Genomic DNA, 22,682 nt, shown 5'->3' on the forward strand with positions numbered 1-22,682 from the left:
TGCTCTGCTGTAGTCTTCCTCCTTTCTCTCCTTCTTGTCCATGTTTGCCCTCTCCTCCCTCCACCTCACATAGGTCTTCGTGGCTTCAGGACTCCAAACAATCAGCACTTTTCCTCGCGCCTCACGCACCGCTTCCCACTGCCCGTACAGCCAGGGAAGTGGACCCAGGTCTGCTACTCCAGTCCCAGTCTGCTCTTTTGAGCTTTGGGCCCACAAAGCCATGTGGACTTTGGCACTGAGCTCTCCCTGCAGGATCGAGGCTAACGAACCCACGGCAGAGATGTGGGCTGACTGCTCTGATGAGCACACCAGCAGCACCGGCTCCTGGATGGAGAGCCAACCTGGAGATATGGGAGAAGACAGAGGAGAACACATAAGAGATTCAATTAAAAATGTTCCTTTAAAATGACTGTGAGGATCTTTTAGCTGTAGTGTACATTTCATTCTAAAGCCTCTATATGAGCATAAGTAGAGAGAGACTTTCTAAAGAGTCTCTGGTGTTTGGAAACACGACATCTTTCGTCCACAGGGACCGCCAAAATCAACTCTCACATAGACAACAGCACAGAGGCAACAGAACCAACCTGCAGCTCCACGCTTGGTGAGACGCTGGATCACAGCTCCCAGCAGTGCAACAAGAACCACAAACACCAGCGCTGCCACAGCATACATGCCACACCTGTAGTGCGTGTCTGTGGAAACAGAGAAGTGTTTATTCTGTGTAGGAGTTGTGTGTTCATGCACTCATGACCCGATGCACAAACGTTCATATTCGCATTAGATCGTGTGTGTGTGCATCTCGAGCAGACTCACAGTCCGGACAGAGAACCCGTCGACCATGAAGAGCAGGATCTGACTGCCACACCTGCAGGAGAGCAGATGGAGAGAGTGAGAGGAGAGAAAAGGTAACGCACCACGTCAAGAAACAACGTCCTGCCAGACGAGCACTTCACCTGCACACACGGCTTCTCAGCAACAACGTGAAGAGGAACATTTAGCGTTGTCTCTGCTGAACTCCTTCCCTGTAAAAATGGATAAGAAGAGTCGCATCAGTCGAATCCTCTCTCTCTCTCTCTCTCTCTCTCTCTCTCTCTCTCTCTCTCACCATCGTCACTGAGTGGACCGGCCCCACGGGTCTACATCCCCTCTGATCGAGGACACACAGTTGAGCCGAGAACTTTGCAGGAACAGAAGAGGTGAGATACAAACACACACTCTGGCTGCCCGGTCCGATCCTCACCTCCCACGAGGACATGTCTGCGAAGGACAAGGGGACGCGGAGTCAAGAGACGGACACAGACCAGATGCATCGAGACTACTGAGAGAAGAAGTGCTCGACTCACCGGCGTAGAACGGGCAGGAGATGTGATGGCTGCCCTGTAGAGAAAACTAAACAAAAAAAAACAGAAGAGTGATATTCTGCAAGTAAAACATGGACAACTGGACTAGTTTCAATGGAAGCTGATTCTCACCTGCACACACATGTGAGGGTGTCTGTCCACCGCAGACGTGTTATAGATCTGTTGAGGAGACGCAGCGGCTGTTTAGTGATTTCAATCTGGAGTCGGTTCTCATCTCGACAGTCTTTCAAACTACTTCAGAGACCCTTCACCAACTAAACCGAGCCAAACCCTTTGACTGCAGTTTGTGGCGTTGCTCCAGACTCGGCCAAAAGCAAAATGAACTTGTTGCTTTTACTTCTTTACAGCAGCAAACAACTGTTTTCTATGAAAAGACACAGTGGAGTAATGTCTACTGTCTTTGTTGACATAGCCGGGCCGGCTGTGTGTGCATGTGAGTGCATGTGAGCGAGCCCCACCGGTTAGCTCACGGTTACAGACGTCGAACCTCTGCTCTGTTAGCGCTGTTAGCTCTGTTAGCGCTGTTAGCTCTGTTCTCTGTGTTCAAATAGAATGAAGATGCTCCTAATCTCTGATCTTGAACCTTTAACTTTATTTATTCGTAACTTAGAATAAACCTTCTTTGGTCATCTGTTGTCGTTTGCGTGTTTGTTGTTTTGTCAGAAGAACCAAAATTTATTTTCCTGTAAAGTCACTGTTTTATGCATTTTTGACAATCAATAAAAAAAGAAATCTATCAGTAATAACCACAGAGGATCATCAGTCAACGGTTCGTATGATATCTGGGTCCCTGGCTGAAGTAGTGCAGCTTGCTGGACTCATCCAGCTCGTAGGATGAGTCCAGCCTGGATACCAACAGCAGTGGAGCTGAACCCACCAGGTCCGGTCCATCGTCCGTGTCCTCCAGCGTGGAGTTGAGCGCGGGGATGCAGAGGTGCTCGTGTTGCCTCCAGCAGAGGGAGGCAGAGATCTTCAGGTCACTGGCGGAGCACAACGAGCTCCACGTCAAACTCCACTCGTGCAGGGTGAGCTCAGAGGAGAGCCAAACGTCTCTGACATCTGTTGAGGCAACGTGGACACGGATGACCACACCAACATCCATGATAAGAATACTGTATCGTAGCAAACTGATACAGCCTTGCTCTGTGTGAGCATTACGAGCTGGATCCATTTCTTGGCCCGGACAGAACCTTTAAGAGCCATGCTGGACATTTCCCCCAGTCTTCATGCTAAGCTAACTTCATTTACTGCTAGCTGTAGCCTTATAATATACAAGATCTTCTCTAACTCTCAGCAAAATATCAAACTGTTCCTCAAAGGTAAATGTAAAATGAATGAGCTTTGATACCTCGCTAGAATCAATGTGGTGCTATAGTTCCACTGACATGAAATGGAAATAGTTCCAGTGAAAACTGTACTTCTTGTTTTCTCAAATGTCATTTTCTCTCCACCTGAACGTCCTAAAACCTACACACACACACACACACACACACACACACACACACACACACACACATTAAACCAAAACTACCTGCATGGCTGCATGCAGCAAGGTCAACATGTCAGACCCAGTTTAAAAGTAGCAATTTGAAACTAATGATTATCTAATAAAACCAGAATGACTTCCTGTATATCTGCTCTATAGGTTCTCTTCCTGAGACTTCAGCTTGTTCCCTGGTTTACATTACATAACATATGAGATATACAGTACTATATATGTATATGTACAGTACTATATATGTATATGTACAGTACTATATATGTATATGTACAGTACTATATATGTATATGTACAGTACTATATATGTCTGTACAGTACTATATATGTATATGTACAGTACTATATATGTATATGTACAGTACTCTATATGTCTGTACAGTACTATATATATATATGTATGTACAGTACTATATATGTATGTACATATACATATATGTATATATATATATATATATATATATATATATATATATATATATATGTATATGTATATATATATATATATATATATATATATATGTATATGTATATATATATATATATATATATGTATATATATATATATATGTATATATATATATATATATATATATGTATATATATATATATATGTATATATATATATATATATATATATATATATATATATATATATGTACAGTACGCTCTGTGAGCAGCTTTGAGTCTCATTTAAAACGCTGCTCGGGTCACTAAAGAGCAGTTCCTGCTCACTTCATTCATCATGTCGTGCGTCAGACATGAACATAAACAAATGCCATGAGCAGTAAATGACAGAGTTATGAACTGTTACGAGATCTCAAACTGGTTTTGTAAAAGCCTGCGAGGCTCCAGCCAGCAGCCGGAGGGGAATCCCCGTCTAGCTTTTCTCTCTCTCAGTCATATATTTAAAAATTATGGTAAGATGTCAGAAATTCCCTCCAAGATGTTTTTATTTTCAATCTGACGCGAGTCAGGCGTCACACGCTCACCTGACAGGCTCTCATTGAGAAGAGGGCACTTTACATCTCGCCCGGAGTCTGTGCGGGCGTAATACACCTGTGGATGGAACACACACATGAATACAACAAATATGAGGATTTTACAATTTGAATCATTTTGCCTGTAAAGAAGAAAACCACACGGAGCTTGAAGTACCTCCACACACACACAGGGCAGCAGGTAGGGGATGCTGAGAAGAGCGACTCGAGACTGAGACGGATCGACCTGAAGACGACGAAGGTGTTGAAGCTCTCGTTAGTGGGTTCACATAACAGAGCACATGAGCGCATGAACGGGCCTCTGGTACTCACAGTGGTGGGGGAGGAGTCCTCTGCTATGCACGCCTTCCCATATTTCCGGTAACACCATCTGGTGTGAACTTTGTCTCCGGCCTCCACGGTGACAGAGATGGATTTAGACGACCGGTTCACAGACACATCGAAGACTGGTACGGGGTCTAAGCCCCACACACACACACACACACACACACACACACACACACACACACACACACACACACACACACACACACACACACACGATGAATGCAACAGGATGTCATTACCACCGGCAGGTCAACACACACACAGGCGGGTGACGTATCAAAGGACAGAAGTTGCATAAGTTGGGTGACGTTGAGAAACAAAGTGTTTTTCTCAGGGTAACAACGCTCCCATTCACAGCCCATGGCTGATAAGATCATAAAGAGTATGAGAAGCATATGCTGCGGCTTTCTGACAAAAGGAAAGATGAAACCGAAGAGGTAAAGACGAGGTCCGATGCCAGGAATCCTGCAGACGTTATTACCTGGCACTGTGTAACTGACACTGCAGCTTCTCGATGTCGTGTTGAAGGACGCAGAAACGACAGCGTTCGCTTCGGCCTCGACACAAGTGTGCACCAGCTCCCACTGTAAATACACACACACACACACACACACACACACACACACACACCGTCATCACGGGAACCGTCTTCAAAGCAGGATGAGTAAACCAGGAACGATCATCTCACCAGAGCAGAGCTGGCTCGCTGTGTGACACCTCTGGTACACTTGACGGTCTCTCCCTCCTTCCTCCTGTGACACTAAAAGAGAGAGAATAGAGAAAGAGAGATGACGCCATGTTCCTCCTTCTTCAGCTACTCTGAGCTGTGTGTGCTCCTCATGAGTGCAAACCTGTATTCTGCTTCTCTCTTTCTTCTTCAAGATGGGGCTGATGATCTGTAGTCCTCCCGTCAGCTCTGACGTTGACAGGATCTCAATCTTCGGGGCTTTACAGAAGTCTGGAAGAAGAAGAAGAAGAAGAAGAAGAAGAAGGCAGAGTGACACGTCAGACAATGATGGCTCGAGAGATGATGAAATGTGCTCGATGAGCTGCGTCTCCGTACCTCCAGCCTTCATCCAGACACGGACGGTGACGCATTCAGAGTAGATCCCGCTGGAGGCCGGGGTCAGGACTGAGGTCAGCTCCACAGGACAGACATCTGTACAGAGACCGTGAGGAGCATCAGCACAGCTGCAGACACACACGTGTGTGTGTGTGTGTGTGTGTGTGTGTGTGTGTGTGTGTGTGTGGCTCCCAGACACACATGGAGCCACCGCTACGGTGACGTTAATGTGAGGAGATGTTATAAAACTACAAAACGTACCATCTCGTTTCCCTCCTCCAGCTTCCTTCATCTAAAGCAGATTCAAGGTGAAGAGTTAGTGGACAGGTCGTCACTGTAAATGAGAACTGGTGACTTATCTGATTAAATACAATAAAATAAATAGAAATAGGTTTAGCATTCATATGGTTTTAACCCCCTATTCATTCATCACATCTTTATTAATAATTAAATATTTAAAAAAAGATCCTGTTCAGAGAGTGTTTTGTGTGTCACTAACCTTTAATCTTATTAAAATATCATGAATGAATCACTGTTGGACTCACGTGACATTCCATGGAACACGCGAGCAGCAGCGGAGACACCGCGACGGCAACAAATGCCAGCGCGGTGCCAAAACGTCTCCAACGCATCTAGCGACGAAAGAAGGAAACGACCCCAGAACTTAAATCCAGGACCGCGAGTCCTCCACGAGACGCAGGTTCCCCCGCCGGTCCATGAAGCAGGTGTTCCGCCGCTGCGCAGAATGTCTCCTCCGGAGTTCGGACGGTGAAACACCGACAGACCAGATGTTCTGAGTCTTCTGCTCAAGTTCAGACGAACACATTGAGAGGGTTTGTTTCACGAGGAAACAAGCTCACCTCAGCTCCGCCCCCCGTCGAAGTATTACCACACACACACACACACACACACACACACACACACACACACACACACACACACACACACACACACACACACACACACACACACACACACACCTCTAATGTTACCTGGACACCTTACCTTCAGTCATAAATACAGTATTTATAAATTTAAATATGGTGATTTACCTCCTTAAATATGACACCTAAACCATCACTGAAACATGACAGAGTTCTCTAATAGTTCCGGTTCTAGAGAGCCTGTAATTGGACAACAGGACCCAGGGGGCTCTTAATTGGAGACATTAATGCTGAAGTGCCCTCATGGGTGGCCTTAACATTGAGAAGATGCGGTGCTGTACATAAGCTGCACTTTTAATCTGTTTGCAGCCAAAAGGTTGTTGGAGCCACATAGTGAGTTAAACCTGTGAGTGAGCACATCTGGACACAGAGTCAGTGTTGTGATTGAACCTCCACCATGAAGACAAAGGAACACTCTGAGGACAATGTGATGGACAAACGAACGTCAGTGGACAGATAAGAGAGCTTTTCAGAGTCAGCAAACACCACATGGACTTAAAACTGAACTTAAACTATTGAGAGAACGGCTGCAAATCCACCTCCAGTCAGCCACCGTGAGAACAGACTGCTCTGCTCGATTAACTCGCTGTGGTTTCACCAGAATGATCTGGTTTGTGGTTACAATCCCCTTACAACCACACAGATAGAAGCAGTCTTATTCCTGGTGTGTGTACTATTGTGTGTGTATTGTTGTGTGTGTGTGTGTGTGTGTTATTGTGTGTGTATTGTTGTGTGTGTGTGTGTGTGTGTGTGTGTGTGTGTGTGTGTGTGTGTGTGTGTGTGTGTGTTATTGTGTGTGTGTGTGTACGGAGCAGATGTACGGTTAGAGCGGAAAGCTGAAACAGGGCTTTGGGTAGAAAAACAAAGTCGGGTTACCGCAAGATAAGGTCAGAGGCTCCCGTGTGAAGAGCGCGCTGATCGAAACCACCGACTGATGAGTATCAGTTGTTTCCAGTGACGGCGAGCGCTTTCAGGACGGGAAACAACGCGGCGTCTTTCCTCAGAGGGGCGAATGTGAAGACAGATGTGGTGGCGAGAGGGCGTTCCAGCTGGGTGGGGGATCGGCACCGCGCACGGAAAGATTGACCCAACAAAAAGAAGGAATTTCTCATTGGTTATCTCAACAAATGAGCTCATGTAGCGACTGATCATGTAAACAGCTTATGGGACGTGAAGTTCAAAGGTCAGTAGAACGTAGTGACACAAAGGCCCTTCACCTTGTTTCAGTACATTTGGTTTATCTGACACCCTCTGAAACAACAGACTTCACAACCGATTCTGTGAAAGCCGTCCGACCGGTGGAGTGTGTGTGTGTGTGTGTGTGTGTGTGTGTGTGTGTGTGTGTGTGTGTGTGTGTGTGTGTGTACAGTAGGCTGAGCTCTGTATACCATGACGGACGGAGCAGGAAAAGCTGCAGAGCTGATGTGAAGGACTCCATGTTTACCGTCACAGAGAAGTTATGCACTCATGAGAGGACTCACCACGATGTAACTCTGAGGAATGAGGAAGAAGAAGAAGAAGAAGAAGAAGAAGAAGAAGAAGAAGAAGAAGAAGAAGAAGAAGAAGAAGAAGAAGAAGACAGCCTGTGGGCTGAGCAGAGTGTCTCAGACGTACATAGTGTCTCTACAGGGAACATGAGAGGAAGTCATCACAGCGCTGCAGCGTAATGACTCTTGAGTCACAGTGGAAAGAGTAACTGCGGGGGTTAGAATATATGAACACAGCAGGGGAACACAAGTGACCACAACAAAGTTTAAAAAACTCAACTCTTTTTTTTATTAAACTTCTATTCTTTATGCAATCTGTATATATAAAAGTTCTAAAGCCACCAGCCTGAGTCTAAGACAGGCCGCGAGGCGGTCGCGTGTTTCACTTTAGTCCTCGGTACTCGTCGACCCGTGTGACGGACGTTAACAAAATAAAAAAAACAACGACGTAAAAACAGGAGACATGATGAACACAGAGGAGCACACAACGAGGTGTGCAGCAGGAGTGATTAGAAGTAGTCCATGATAAAAGGGGAGGAGCTCGTGGCCTCGTGGAGAAGGAGCAGGCAGAATAAATAACGTTATCGTCTCTGGTCGCGCTGCGCCGCCGGACCGACCGGACACCAGCACCGGGCCCGTTCTCCGGTTCCTCCGTAGAGGCGGCTGATGAGACGTGATGATGCGTCCGGGGAGGGGGGGGGGGGCGACCGCGCCCGCGGCGAGTGCATTTAAAACGCAGGGGCGCCGCGAGCGTTTCCCCGGTGACGTGTGAACTGTGTGAGGAGGACGGGGAGAGTGACCCGTCCTCCTCACATACCAGGAGTACTTTTGATTAGCGGTCCTGAACATAGCATCATTTTTTTTCCCATCAATATTATTAATTCAATTTCAATTCTCTTAAATACAATATTTTACAGTCAGATTAAATACGGCTTAGTGTGCATGATATGTGTGTGTGTGTGTGTGTGTGTGTGTGTGTGTGTGTGTGTGTGTGTGAGGGCCGGTGTAGCGGACGTCTGTTGCTACTGGCACTGATTCTGGTGACGTGTGATGGAGGGATGTGCTCTCGATGGGGAACTGTGTTCTCCACAACACCTTCAAAACGCCAAACACATGATTTGCTTGCGTGTGTGTGTGTGTGTGTGTGTGTGTGTGTGTGTGTGTGTGTGTGTGTGTGTGTGTGTGTCTGTGCTTCAGTCACTGTCACTGGTCTCGCTGCTGGGGTCTCCCTGCACCTTGCTGCGGTGCTGCATGGCCCGGTGGTAGGCCACCTGCACGGACTTGCGGATGTTGGACTTCCTGCCCTCCAGCATCTTCTCCTTGTCCAGCTCCTGGTCCACCCCGAGCGGCACCAGCTTGGAGCGCGGCAGCCACTGCCTGGATCCACACAGACACGGAAGCGTTACTGATCATTTCCAATCCAACAGAGGCACAGCAGATCTGATTCATGCCACAACACGCTACAGCTACAGTTTCATATTTCATACCATCATGAATAGGTAAACCGGTCACGTCGATGAGACGTTTAAAGCGTGAAACAAACAGGATGTTCCACAGCCCTTCATACTAGATCCAGATGTTCTAAGAAGGCTTCAATGATGAGACCAGAGACCTGAGAGAGGTTCAGCTCCTGCACTTCTTCTCAGAGGACCATCAGGGCGTTAAGACTCCCATCGTGTTTCTCACTCATTTGTTTTTCTTCAAACTTCAAAGTGAACCGTGAACATGTGAGAAGTCGCAGCACACGATGACCTACATCACCTCCACTTCTGTTCTCAAAAAAAAACACGTTTGCCCTGATTCTGCTTCCTTTGAACTGTGCACACACATCCAGTAACAACACAGGCCTACTCTGCCTGCATCTTCACACTCATCATTTTTAAAAACAAACCAAAGAACGACAGGATGTCAGTGAGAACAAACAGAGAGAGGAGAACGTGATGATTGGTGACGGAACACTTAGTGAACACAGAAGGTGAGACGGTGAGCCGGAGTGCTGACCATGTTCTCTTGTTGTCAAAGAAGAGGACCAGGAACAGGTGCTCTCTGGCCTCCTGGGTCATCTGCTCCCCTAGTTTCAGCACATCCAGAGGCGGGACGGGGATCGGCACGCCGCGGTGGAACACCCCCTCCCTGGGCATCTTCGGGTCAATTATCTGCAGGCGAACGGAGGCGAGAGGAGGGTTTAGACATTGGACCGTTAACCCGCAGAGCGTCCCTAAAGCGTCCCCCGTGTTATATGCGGCGTCCACTCACCAGAGCAGGATAGGAGGGGTAGCCTCTGCACTTGGCCCACACCAGGTCCAGAGCTTCAAGAGAAGAATAGTCATCAGAGCTCACCCAGCAGCCCGACCCGCCCCGAGCACAGCAGCAGGAAGACGGTCCCCGCTGCGCAACCTGCCCTCCAGCTAAACTACGGCGGCGTAGACGATCACACTTCTCTACGCGTTTAAGACAAGATGTGACAAGAAATGGCATCAGTCTGATCCGGTGACGGCCGCTGGGCTGGTCGGGGTCATTTTAAAGTGTCTGAGCTTTAAAACTCAACACTTCACACGTTGAATGCTGAAACCTTTATCTGCCTTTCTGTTGTTTTCACTTTCCCTCCATATCATTGAATCAACTACAGCAGCTGTTGACGAGAGGTTTACTGATTCTCAGCTTTTAGGTTTAGATGCTTTTGCAGCATCAACCAGACAAACAAGCAGCCGAGTCTGTCGCTGCGTATCGTAATAAGTTTGCATTGTGTCACTTTGCAGAACTATGTTTTGTACCACGAGGATACATTGTGTCCAAAGAGCATTGCATGTCAGTTTATAAATTGGATACGAGGCAAATGTAAAAGTGATGAGGTGCAGAGCAGCCTCTAATGAACGTCAGAAGATCACTTTGATTAGTACATGAATCAGCGTCATGTCATCAGTTATCTTAAAATCATATCAGATCACATAAAAGATAGAGACATTTACTGTCTACATAAACTCATATTTAACTGTATGCACTGACGCATAGGTGTGTGTGTGTGTGTGTGTGTGTGTGTGTGTGTGTGTGTGTGTGTGTGTGTGTGTGTGTGTGTGTGTGTGTGTGTGTGTGTGTGTGCTTACAATGTGAAACGCTCCGCGATCCTCCGACTGAGTAGGAATCATTTTCGGTGCCCGACGTCTCCTCGCTGCTGTCCTCCTGGAAGGCGGAGCGGGAGAAGGAGGCCTTCCCTCGGCCCTGCTTGGAGGGGGTCGTACTGGGGGAGGAGAAGTCAGCCGGTTAGATAAACGATCGGCAGAGGAGCTCCAGTTTCTCCACCTTTGCCAAAATCTTGTTTTAGACAACAACACAGAAAGGAAAAAAAGATCTCGATCGTCTGGTTTAACTTCAGACCAGCTTCCTCGCTGAACCGGTATCTTGAGATCAAACCTGAGCTTAAAGTTAACACTGCATTACATTTGGTGCAACAGAATGAAATGTAGTTTAGGGTTAGAGGAGCTTCTGAACTTTGATGATTTAAAGTTAAAGCTTGACTTCATCAGCCTGTGTCTTGGTTTCTTAGCCGTACATAAACACTCATGTAAAGGCTGCAGTGACTTCCTGCAGTCTACGCTGGCTGCCTGGCAACATCACAGTGATGACGAGACTCCAGGAAGTCACTTTTTTTTTTGGCCTCTTGGAGGCCAAGGAGCTCACCAGACACGCGGCGCTGACACAACACGGGCTGATGAAGTTGGTTTGGCTGATGTGTCAGCTGATAACCTCTAACTCCGGGCTCACCTCAGCTTGTTTGCTTAAACCAGCTGCGGTGGATAACGGGGGCCGTCAGGAGTGCCGGGAGCGACCCGTTACCTGTAGACCTGCGCTGTGAAGATCAGAACAATGAGCACTAATCACCTGGTCCGGTCTGAAGCTGCACTGCTGCTGCTGCTGGTCGTGGACTCGGAGTCTGAGCTGGAGCGAGGGAGGCGAGACTCGCTCCGGTAGACGCGGAAGCTCTCCGTTACCGGCTGGTTTCCTCCGTCGAAACCATTACTTGGCAAACCTGAAAGAACAGAGAGGGAGCGTGAGTGTGTGTGTGTGTGTGTGTGTGTGTGTGTGTGTGTGTGTGTGTGTGAGAGTGTGAGTGTGTGTGTGTGTGTGTGTGTGTGTGTGTGTGTGTGTTAACATCGGTAATGCTCTGGTCTACCGTACCCGGCAGCAGGTCGCTGTCGCTGTCGCTGTCCGAGCTGGAGCTGCTGCGGGGGCTCCGGGGCCTCTTCCTCTGCCTGCTCGGTGACAGCAGGGGCAGCTGGGGGGGCCCGATGGGGCTCGGGCCCAAACCCGCCCCGCCGTAGCCGGCGTCCCGGTTCTTGGGAGGGCGGCCGGGCCTTTTGGGGGGTCCGGCCATCTTTTGGTTCTTCTTGGAGAAGAGGACGGATGTCCGACGGCCCACCTCTGGAGCCAGGGCCGACGACGACACGCTCATGTCTGGAGGAGGAGGAGGGGGAGGAGGAAGAGGAGGAGGAGGAGGAGGAGGAGGGTTATAGGTTGAAATGAAAGAAGATAATAATAACTTTATTTATATATAGTATATAATACAAAAGCAATACAAACTAAGGTCAAACCAATCAATACGATAAGAACAAACTAATAAATAAAATAAATAAAGTAAATAAAATAAATAAAATAAATAAAATAAATAAAATAAATAAAATAAATAAAATAAATAAAAACAAAATAAATAAAATAAAAGCTAGTCTGTAAAAAAAAAGTGTATCATGTCACTTTCCTCTAAAGGCGTTTATCATTTTCCTTTCACATCAGTGATGACTTCATCAGACGCACCTTTTCCACCGATCTCCTGGCTGCTGCTTTCTCCCCCTTCATCGTGGTGTCCCGAGGAGGACGGGTGGTGGGGGAGGGAGGAGCCCCGGTCCCCTCCTCCCGCGGACTCCCGGCCCCCGATGCCGGAGCCTCCCTCCCGCTGGTGCGCGAGCTTCCTCTTGATGACGCTGATCTCCTTCCTCAGAGCTTTGGCTCTGCGCGACTGTCCGATGCTGTGCTTCCCCGAGCTGACCTCGTCCAGACGCGCCTGCAGGTAATGCAGCTGCTCCTCCAGCGGCAGCCGGCGCCTGTTCTCCGGCAGGAGCAGGTCTGTGGGAGGCGGGGAGAGAAAAGGCCGATGAACACCTTCAGAGAGGGAACGAGAACGATCGAGGGAGGTCAGATAAGAGCGGGATCAAAGGGAGGGGCGAGGGGGGTGTCCTGGTGGACGCTTTGGTGGAATGTGAGCTGACAGACAGATCTATTTTAAACAGAAGAAGTAAATAGAGCAACTGAACGAATGAACGTCCTGCTCCACCTACTGGCCAACATGCTTTACTGTCACAAAGATCTCTTTTGTACAGAACTGTGTTCGGCGTCTTACTCCACAGAAGTCGACGCTGCTCCAGTGTTTGAGACGAGGAATGTGTTTACAGTGAAAGGACAGAAAACACCAAAAACATGTCAGCTTCTACCTTTGTCTCTACTACATGTGTGACTCGTGGTCTCATCCACTATGATCTCCCTCACTGGTGTGATAACCTAGTGTTGTCATGTCCACCACAAAGCGGTTGGAGAACTGAGAAATCATTTGAACCTACTTTTTTTCTAAAATAGTTCACTCACCATCTTCATTAGAGGACAGCGGCCGGTCTCTGTCTCTGTCTCTGTCTCGGTCTCTCTCTCGTTCTCTCTCTCGCTCCCGTTCTCGTTCTCGTTCCCGTTCCCGGTCCCGCTCCCTCTCCCTCTCCCGGTCCCTGTCGTGGTCCCGCTGGCTCTCCGGGCTGGGCTCTCGGGGGAGGTGTATGCCGGCCTCGTAGTCGAAGCCTATCCGTTCGGCGTGGCGCCGGGCGGTCCTTATGACGGCGCCGCCCATCTCCCTGAGGCGCAGGGCGGCGCGGTAAAAGACCGTGTCCTTGGCGTTGTACTTGAGGCAGTTGTTGACGATGAGGCCAAAGTCGGCCTCAAAGGCCTCAAACGTGAGGTAGCGGTGGGACTCCAGCAGGTTCCACATGGTCTGGAAGTCCATCGGCGTGTCGATGTGGTCCAGGTAGTCCGGCACCTGGAGAGCAGAGAGAAGAGATCAGACAGAGAACGGATGAGAGCATGAAGAAGACCCGACGTCATTCTGATGCTGCGAGCAGAATGAGACAACAGACGATGTTTGTTTCCTACACAAACACAAACATTCTCACATTATATGATTATAATTATATTCAGAATTAACTAGCATTACCACCTCACAGCTGAATGCCTCCGTCATGTTGCCGTTAACATCCACTTCATCGTTTTATCCCATTAGACGTCATAATTAGCGTATGAATTGTGGAGTTGCGGCACATTTGGCGCCAAATTAAAAGAACTTTGCTGAAGTCGTTCCTGAGGTATGAGGTATTCACAGCTGTACCCGACGTAGATAATTCAACATCCATCATATACCAATTCAAAGAAACGGAGGAGACAAACATAAATACGCCAATGTGATCAGATTTGTAAAACGACGTTGACCTGAAAAGAGGATAAGAGTGAGTGAGTGAGTGAGTGAGTGAGTGAGTGAGTGAGTGAGTGAGTGAGTGAGTGAGTGTTTACCTCTGCCAGAGGGACAGGCTCGGTGAAGAAGTTGTTGATGTCTCTCTCCTGCAACTGTTCCAACGTGCTCCTCAACAGCACCAGGAAGGGAGTGAGCTGCATCTCCAGCGCCATCTGCTGCACTTTAATCTGAACACAGACGCCGCGTTTAAACGACTGAACACACAAACACAGAGAACTTACTGTGTACGGAGAGGTGTTTGCACGTACTCACACACACACACACACACACACACTCATGTGTGACTGTGCTAAGCTGCTAGTGAAGGAAAGTGTTTCCTGCGTGTTGTGTTGTTATGTGTTGCTGTTTGCAGCTGATTCTTGGATGTCTCAGAGAATCCTTTGCCTGCGTTCTAACCACTGTCTCACCGTCTCCCTCTTGAGCTTTTCCCTCTTGCGGATGAGCTCCACCAGCAGCCTGGCTCTCTCCAGGTCGTGTCTGAGTCTCTGCCAGGCCTTCAGCTGCTCCTTCAGAGCCGAGTGCTTCTCCTCGCCGTCCCCCTGCAACGCCGACGCGCACAAAAAACCCTCAAACGTGTTAACACAGCTGAATGACACAGGTACAGAAAGGACGGCTGAAATGAAATTTGCAAAATTGTGTGTTTTTGTTTTTGTTTACAATTGCACAAGCCACCGGTGAGAGCTGCGTCGGCGGTTGTGGCGGGAGGGGGTCGATGTGCCGTTGGGACTGCAGGTGGGTCTGCAGCCGGCGGAGCAGCGGCACGCCGTTACGACTCTGCCTCTTCAGGGTCCAGTAGCTGTGGAGGCGCTGCATGAACTGGCTCTTCCTGGGCACCGTCAGGTTGCTGGTGATTTTGCTCAGCCTGGAGAGAAACCAACACCGCTTTGACTCTCGTACTCCAATCACTAATTGTGAACAGACACGAGCTCCTTGAGCACAGGTGAAGCAGTGCGTACGTACCGATGGGGAGGTATGCAGGGCACAGACACCACCGGCGCAGCGGCTCTCCTCTCGGCCAGGATCTTCCTCGCTCTCTTCATCTTCAGCCTGGACTTGGCCTTCGCCCTCTTGGCTCGCTCGGAGCTCCAGCCCTTGGAGTCGTCGTCCTGACCGATGCTGGGCTCGTCGTCCTCCTCCAGCTCCCCGTCGCTGTGCGACGAGCCCATGCTGGCCCCGCCCACCCCCCCCAGGGGCCGGGCCGACCCCGGCGGCGTGTGGATGTCGCAGTAGGCCGTCTTGCGGACGCTGAACGAGGTGCCGTTGGCGCCGGTCTCTCGGACGGGCTCCATTTTCATGTAGAGGCCCGCCTGCTGGGCGCAGGTGACGTGGAAGGCGGTGTAACAGTTGGCTTTGTGACACTGGATGCAGGCGCCCGAGCCGCGCTGCTTACAGATGTAGCAGGTGAGCTTCCAGCGGGCGGGAGGAATGTGCTCGATACTGTCGATCGGCTCCAGGAAGACCGTGTTGGCAAAGCAGACCTGAGGGAAAGCAGCAAAACTCACTTTTACTGCAAGACTCTTATATACAGTATCCCTTCAATAAATAGAACTAGGTGCACTAAACGAAGCACGTGACTAAACAACCACCGATATATGTGCACCATCCCCCTCAGAGTCCTGGACTGTGTACGCACCAGTTAACACGGTGACATTCTTAATCACACACACTGCAGAAAATCAAAGCAACTCTGATTCTGACAAAATCAAAGAAATACTAAAAGCTCAACATCTGCATGATTATGATGAAGAACGCATGCAGTGGTGAAGGGATGGGCAATATATCAATACTGTGATACGAGACTAAATATTGTTTTAGGTTCTGGATATTGTAATATGGCATAAGTGTTGTCTCTTCCTGGTTTTAGATGCTACAGTCATGTCATTATATATCCACATTACTGAGATTATCAAAAACGTCATAGTGTAAATATTTTGTAAGAGCACCAAAGGTCACTTCTACGATACCGCCACATTATCGGTATGGGGGTCTAGGTGGCGGTTAGCGGTGTGTCTGGACTCACCTCCGGGATCCAGAGGGCACACACCACGTGGGCCCAGCGCGCGTCGTCCGTCTGTTTGAAGGCTCCTCCCTTGTTGGGACACAGAGCGCAGTCCACGGCTCTGCTCGGCGACTGCAGGCAGCGGCGGCACAGCCACTGGCCCTCTGGGATGTAGGGCACGCCGTAGCACTCCTGGTGCACGGCCAGGTTGCACATGTCGCAGAACAGGATCACGTTGCTGTTCTGACACTCGCCGTCGTTGCAGATGCAGCACACGGCGTCTTCATCGATGAGGGTGCTGGGGTCGGCCTGGGAGAGGGGAGGAGAAGCAGAGATCAGAGATGGACGAATTCTATCAATGTGTTAAGATAATACTTCTCCGCTTCAGAGTCCAGGTACCTTGTTGTGGCTCTCGAAGTAGGACTCCTTCTCTAAGCGGTCCATGAGGTATTCAAAGACCTCCTGAGGGATGGGTGTCACGCCGTCGCGCCGCCGCTTGTCGTTCATGATGTCGAGCCAGATGTAGTCTTCCTCGTCGATGTCGTACTCTACCTCCTCATCCAGCTCCTCCACGGACTTGTCAATGTACCTGAACACCAGAGTGGGAAAGAGGAGGAAAACGCGTTTGTGTGAGAGAAGAGGAAATATGATCTACATAATATGAGGCAATCAGAGGTCAAACTCATTCCCTGAAACATGCACGACAACAAGCTGTACAACTCAAAGACTGCAGACCTGTAGTAAGACAATGGTCGAGGGGGGGCATCAGGTCTCTCTTGGTCCAGCTCTCTGAACACCGCCTCGGGGAGCTTGACCGCGGGGCCGGACTGAGCGCTGTGGTGATGAGAGGAGCCATCCTTCTTCTTTTCTTTGCTTTTGTGCTTCCCGGTCTTCGGGGTGGATTTGCCGCCGTTAGAGGATGGGATATCTGGCCGGTCCTTGCCACTACCTCCCAGCTCGCTGCCACCGGCGCCGCCGTCACTCCCGTTACACACCCCTCCTCCTCCTCCTCCTCCTCCTCCGCCGCCGCCGCCGCCACCCGGACCAGATGGAGGCGCGTCCTCCGCATCGCTGTCCTCCTCTGACACCACGTCAATGTTCTCAAAGATGCTGATGCGGTGGAGGCGTCCTTGAAACTCCAGCTCCACCATGCGCTGGGCCTGGGCATAGGTCATCGTCTCTCTGCCCGGGGAGTGAGAGTGGTCCGACCGGTTGGGGCTCCCCGGTGTGTTCCCCCCGTGCCCAGGTCCTCCACCCCCGTTACCCCCCCCACCGTCGTCCGTGTCCCCTGACCCAGCCAAGGAGGCGCGAGGAGGCCGTCCCTTTCTCTTCTTCTGGGGCAAAGCCTGCGCAGGTGTCGGGTTGTCGTGGTCATAGTGGTAAAGGTGATACTCGATGCCACTGTAGCTCTTGTACACCTTACGGCAGGTCTCCACAGGGCACTCGTACGGGGGCTTGGTGGCCCGCAGGTTGTGACAGAACGTCTTCACATCGAAGTCCAGGCCCATCCTGCCAACAGCCACTGCTGGGACGGATGCTGTTCAAGTTTACATCTGAAAGAGAGGAGCAGAAGTGAGGACCGCTTCCACAGGTTTCATCACATTAATCAAGACAGCAGCCCCACAGTCAGAGACTCTGAGCAACTCCTGTCTGCACATTGTGCACCTGTTATGGTGCAGTCACGTGACCGTTCCTCCAACTCCCAGCAGTAAACAAATTGTTCCGTTTGGTTACTTCAGTAACAGGTGCACTTCAGGTCAATATGTATGCTTCTGTTTCCTTGCTAGCTACAGTTAGAACAGAGGGGCCAGGCTGACAGCACGCTGTGGTTTACAACACACATCTACGACACTTTGATACATCCTTAAGACTAACAATAGCACTTTCTAAACAGGCTAACGTTAGCCTTAGCGTTGTGATTTCTTCTTCTTCTACTCAAACAATGAAACATTTGCAGCCCTGACGCTGTTAGCCACGCAAGCTAGCACGAAGCTAGCAAACAACAACACCAGTTCACAGGCTACTACGGAAAGCAGCCGCCAACTCACGAGTTCACGACACAAAAGTAGCCACCGCTTGCTTCCGTTAATCTCAACCGACGGTAACGGCACAAAAACGGGTTAGTTTTAATTCGCGTAGGCTATACAGTGTCGCTGTATTCACATCGCAGACGTTAAGCTAACGCTACACACGGCGCTAGCCTTCTCAAAGGATGCATAGTATTCATAGAATTAAGGAGAGTTTAAAACACAGGGTTTAGTTTTTAAAGTTAGACACAGTGTAACGTTAGCCTGAGTGTAACTTCGGTGACCATTCAAGCTCGTACAGTGTTTCCCTCCACAATGACCTCACCCTGTGCATCCCATCCCTGATAATGACAGTGTAGCATCTGATTTCGTGAGGTTACCGCAGGTACTGCTGTTACTACGGCGCGTGGAGCAGCTCTAGTTGTTTTAACTAAATAACAACAGATTAGTTCACACTCGTTGTGGCTAAAACAAGCTCCTAAAATGTTGTGCAATGCGAGGAACACACAGCCAGGCGTGCTTATTATGCGTCGGGGCTTGTGCTGCTACTTCGTGTTTTCTGGGCACAGTGGGGTTAAGATGGAAACACTAAAAGCACAACAGTTACACGTAGAAATTACCTTTTAATGGTCTAAATGTGAACCTACCCCCCCCACACACACCACACACCACACACCCAGCCTTCGACCGTTTAAACGCGACAGATCCGGACGTTATAAACACTTACTACTCCACGTTCCTCGAGACTGCGTGCTTCGGAAACCTCATCACACCAGACCGGAGAAAGGGTTGCAGATCGATTCTTTTTTTAATTCATTAGATAATCCCAGAGGAGATTCACGGGACCGCGCGGGTTTACAGTGAAAGTGTGTTTATTTAAAAACATAATATGTCCCGATCATTTCATTGTGTTGGGGAATAATTCAAGAGAACTCGGTTGAACAAAAGAGGGGCAAACCGTTGCTGTAACGTTACGCCGCGGACGCGGGTCGACACATTCGCCACATGAAAAAACAAGAGCAGGGTCTATTTCTCGGCTTCGGTATTAAAATAGAGCCCGTATGGACATTTTAACAAAGCATTCATAATAATATAAATAACATTCTGTTCGGAGAGTTCATTTACATTTTTTTTTTGTTTTCTTCTACCGAGCCAATTCGTTCCCACGGGCAGTTTCGAGTTGACTTTGGCGAATCTGCGGCTTCGTTTCAAAGATGTCGGCAGGACTGAGAGTGAAAGGTGGCCCGAGTGCGCGTCCTTCATATACATCTATAAGAACACTTAAACATCTTCTATGGATGAGAAAACAAACTAGTTCTGGTTTAAAATGAATTGATTGACTCCATGCTAAATAACTATAATATATTTTAATGTTATAACCTCTGAAATAATGGAAAAAAAAGGCAATAAAAACCACATTCAAGCACAAAATAATATTTATTTCTCTCTGAACATACGGTCTGTGATTAGAGTGCAGCAGGGCAGGGTGGGGTAATGCAGTGGGACACACAGCAGGCAGAAGCAATCCCACAGTTTGAATACAAGCCTTTTGACAACCACAGCATGTTCACCAGGGGGCAACGTGGTCCAGAGAGAAGTGAGAATGAGCAGAGTAGGAAGTGTCCTCGTCCTCGTCCTCCTCCTCCTCCTCATCTTCTTCTTCCTCCTCTTCCTCTTCTGTGCATATCAGCTCCTCCGTCTGATGACTTTGCCAACAGCAGTTACTCCTTTTTCTCTGCTCGCCACGAGTTGGCAGCGAAGGAGGTGGAACAAAACCAGATATAAGTGACAGAGAACAGAAATCTCTTACTACTGGAAGTATTTCACCAAAGCAGAAGACTCTGCATAATATCCTAGAAAAGTCCAATTCAAACCGAATTGACATCAAAACAACCCCCCCCACACCACCACCATCACCACTAATCAGTCAGAAAACAAAATGTACAAATATAGACTACAAGAAAACTGTACAATTCACAGCTTGGCAGAATTGGGATGCTGAAACCTGTTACGCGTGTTGTGGAGTTGTGGAACATCGAACCGTTTGGAGCTGTTCTGTTTATCTTTGCTTTGTGGAACATGAGCCGTCGGCCATGCTGGTCAGTGACAAAATAAATTAAATAAAAGTACAGGTGGTGAAACCCACTATATACAGTGTAGGAAACTCTTTAAACATAGATGAGAATTAAGGGAGACTATATTGTGCAAATCTCCCGCATCAAGTAACATTTGAACTTTGCATTACTGGAAATAAAATGAAAACAAAAAGGCCGTCACCCGAAGCAACCTGGGAAATAAACACGTCAACAACGTCAATAACACTGCTTCGTGAGCGCCTCACTTGTTCATTTAAATGTTTATTAAAGTACCATTTCATGTGAATATAATGCTCGACTGTACAGTGGAATCACCTCAGACGATAGCAGCATCAAAAAAAAAAAGAAAGCTTTAAACACCAAGTCGTTTAGAAACGGACCTGACTGGTGATTGCACAACACGTTTCACATACAGTGTATGCTGAGCAGTAGGACGGCCAAGTCGAGAGAACATTTAGCAGTAGCGACTCGCTCGCTTGGAGGCTTTCGCAATGTTCGCACTTTGCCGGGTAACTTCCGTCTGTCGGTTGGTGAATTTTGTAACTCTGTTCAACTTTTCATCAGCTTGCTCCTGATGCGCACACGTCAGAGATAAGGCTTGTGGCAAGGCCACGATCAAAGCTTTGTGGAGGGGGTTAAATTGCACTTTTGAGCCTCGAGCCTTCACATATTAATTGCTACATTCTGATCAGAACACTACCAGAGCCATATATAGATACATACGTACACATACATGTATATATGGCTCTGGACACCGCCTTTCCTCTTGAGCACGAGGCTGCAGCGCTGCCAACTCTTGTGTCGTCCCAACGCATCCGTTGTCCTATCAAGAAGAGGCCGTGTCCGACGGAACCGCTTCACCTGAACGAGTGGGTTTGGCTGCTGGCGTAACTTCTTTTTTTTGTTTGTTTGTTTTTTCCTTTCTCTCATCAGTCGCACATCAACCATTTGTTTCTGCAAGGCAACGGTACATATCTCACCACTATGGCATTCCATCTGTCACAGGGGCGGAAGGTAAACCGGGGTTAAAAACATGATTTTTGTTATTTTAAATAAGAGCATAGTGTTAATAGTGCAGTTCTACAAGGGCATTCATATGTAAACCAAAAACAAAAGTGTCTGTAATGCGTAAAAAGAAAGAAAGAAGAGACTGCACTCAAGCTACCATCAAATAAAATAACTTGGATGCACGCATGCTTTGTTTCACAGAAGAACACAAATCAATAAATCAATGTTCAAGGCACTACATTCCTTAAAATATCGTCATCTTAAATACGGTCTTGTAACTGGATCTCACACCACTGGGATTTGGGTTCCAATGTAGTGTTTGAAGTGAGAAAGGCCAAGAAATCAATGTGAAAACTGCAGAAATACAGAATAAAATGAGAAGTGGGTTTTTCGAGACTGCAGACAATTTGTCTTGTATGGCTGAGTTTAGTCAAAACCAAAGCCAAAAAGCATTAGGTATTCACACACACACACACACACACACACACACACACACACACACACACACACTGTATAGTATACACACACACACACACACACACGCACACACACATACTGAACACGTACTGTATAGTATACACGCACGCACACACGCACACGCACACACACACACACACACACACACACACTAACTACAGATATAGGTGTTGTATAAAGAATATCAACACTTGCGTCGTGTAATTTACAAGATCAGATTATGTACATTTGTGAACCACAACGGAGTGAAGTTTGGACGATGGCGCCCAAACACACTGACAACCGTTAGTGAGCAGATTAGGTAGTCCTAGTGGTTTTGGGGCAGGGGCCACTCTCGGGGTCGTGTGTGAGCAGAGGGATGGAGGCATGGACCCCCGGGTTTGCCACTGGGCCATAGGGCATCATTCTCGCAGCACCGAGCAGACCCACGGGACTCACGGACCCCGCGGGACTCGGCGTGCCAGGCCACTGCTGCTGCTGCGGGTAAAGAGGACCAGGAGCCACGCCTCCGTAGGAGCCCGCCGGCGAAAGGTACCCGGCGGGGAGCATTGCCGAGGAGTTGGGCGCTTGGCTTGCGGGAACACCGGCAGTCAGCGGGCCGGAGAGAGGCAGCTGGAGCTTGCGGGAACCAACGTGGCACTTCATCTGAAACAGAAGGGAGTCGTACTAAGTACCGCCTCGACCGCCACAGATGAGGGCTGCAACAACACCGGCGCTGTATTGAACCGCTCGGTGCAGGAAGCTGCTATAGATAACATGCCGGCATTTGAGTCCCTCCCTGTTAAAGGGAGAATTATGGCCGATGAACATCTGCGTTCTCCTTGTTTTCCCTATT

At 48.7% G+C, this 22,682-nt stretch overlaps 3 protein-coding genes across 7 annotated transcripts in view; all 3 read right to left on the bottom strand.

The window, feature by feature from the left end:
• LOC137887020 (interleukin-17 receptor E-like protein) overlaps nt 1-6,111 on the bottom strand; it is a 7,364-nt gene extending 1,253 nt beyond the window's left edge. Inside the window, exons 1-17 of the mRNA XM_068729783.1 lie at nt 5,796-6,111; nt 5,512-5,542; nt 5,251-5,346; nt 5,039-5,145; nt 4,876-4,947; nt 4,669-4,771; nt 4,173-4,318; nt 4,018-4,086; nt 3,852-3,918; nt 2,239-2,420; nt 1,473-1,520; nt 1,344-1,389; nt 1,106-1,257; nt 954-1,022; nt 814-865; nt 585-692; nt 1-341 (exon numbers count right to left, since the gene is read on the bottom strand). The exon at nt 1-341 is cut by the window's left edge and continues 1,253 nt beyond it. Coding sequence (XP_068585884.1) covers nt 1-341; nt 585-692; nt 814-865; nt 954-1,022; nt 1,106-1,257; nt 1,344-1,389; nt 1,473-1,520; nt 2,239-2,420; nt 3,852-3,918; nt 4,018-4,086; nt 4,173-4,318; nt 4,669-4,771; nt 4,876-4,947; nt 5,039-5,145; nt 5,251-5,346; nt 5,512-5,542; nt 5,796-5,882 — 1,776 coding nt within the window. The 5' untranslated portion in view covers nt 5,883-6,111. The remainder of the gene's footprint in view (nt 342-584; nt 693-813; nt 866-953; nt 1,023-1,105; nt 1,258-1,343; nt 1,390-1,472; nt 1,521-2,238; nt 2,421-3,851; nt 3,919-4,017; nt 4,087-4,172; nt 4,319-4,668; nt 4,772-4,875; nt 4,948-5,038; nt 5,146-5,250; nt 5,347-5,511; nt 5,543-5,795) is intronic.
• A 1,812-nt stretch (nt 6,112-7,923) lies between these two features.
• Nucleotides 7,924-19,223, bottom strand: brpf1 (bromodomain and PHD finger containing, 1). 3 transcript variants are annotated; one of them, XM_068729653.1, is made up of 16 exons: nt 18,994-19,223; nt 16,975-17,792; nt 16,639-16,828; nt 16,261-16,548; nt 15,201-15,718; nt 14,898-15,102; nt 14,648-14,779; nt 14,279-14,407; nt 13,316-13,751; nt 12,491-12,799; nt 11,858-12,133; nt 11,561-11,708; nt 10,786-10,919; nt 9,938-9,990; nt 9,683-9,837; nt 7,924-9,058 (listed from the first exon to the last, which is right to left on the bottom strand). In XM_068729653.1, the coding sequence occupies exons 2-16, from the start codon at nt 17,745-17,747 to the stop codon at nt 8,875-8,877; spliced, it is 3,930 nt and encodes a 1,309-aa protein (XP_068585754.1). In that variant the 5' UTR covers nt 17,748-17,792; nt 18,994-19,223; the 3' UTR covers nt 7,924-8,874. The 3 variants fall into 3 exon arrangements, with proteins under 3 accessions (XP_068585754.1, XP_068585755.1, XP_068585756.1); XM_068729654.1 differs by lacking the exon at nt 18,994-19,223 and adding an exon at nt 18,592-18,754; XM_068729655.1 differs by lacking the exon at nt 18,994-19,223 and adding an exon at nt 17,905-17,923.
• A 461-nt stretch (nt 19,224-19,684) lies between these two features.
• The window catches only part of LOC137886894 (serine/threonine-protein kinase WNK2), a 38,614-nt gene continuing 35,616 nt past the window's right edge, over nt 19,685-22,682 (bottom strand). For all 3 annotated transcript variants that reach the window (XM_068729566.1, XM_068729565.1, XM_068729564.1), the window contains one exon: nt 19,685-22,492. In XM_068729566.1, coding sequence (XP_068585667.1) covers nt 22,145-22,492 — 348 coding nt within the window. In that variant the 3' untranslated portion in view covers nt 19,685-22,144. The remainder of the gene's footprint in view (nt 22,493-22,682) is intronic.

Source organism: Cebidichthys violaceus, unplaced genomic scaffold (genome assembly GCF_023349555.1).
Source record: "Cebidichthys violaceus isolate CVI_PGR_0920_01 unplaced genomic scaffold, fCebVio1.0.p SCAF_47, whole genome shotgun sequence".
Taxonomy (NCBI): domain Eukaryota; kingdom Metazoa; phylum Chordata; class Actinopteri; order Perciformes; family Stichaeidae; genus Cebidichthys; species Cebidichthys violaceus.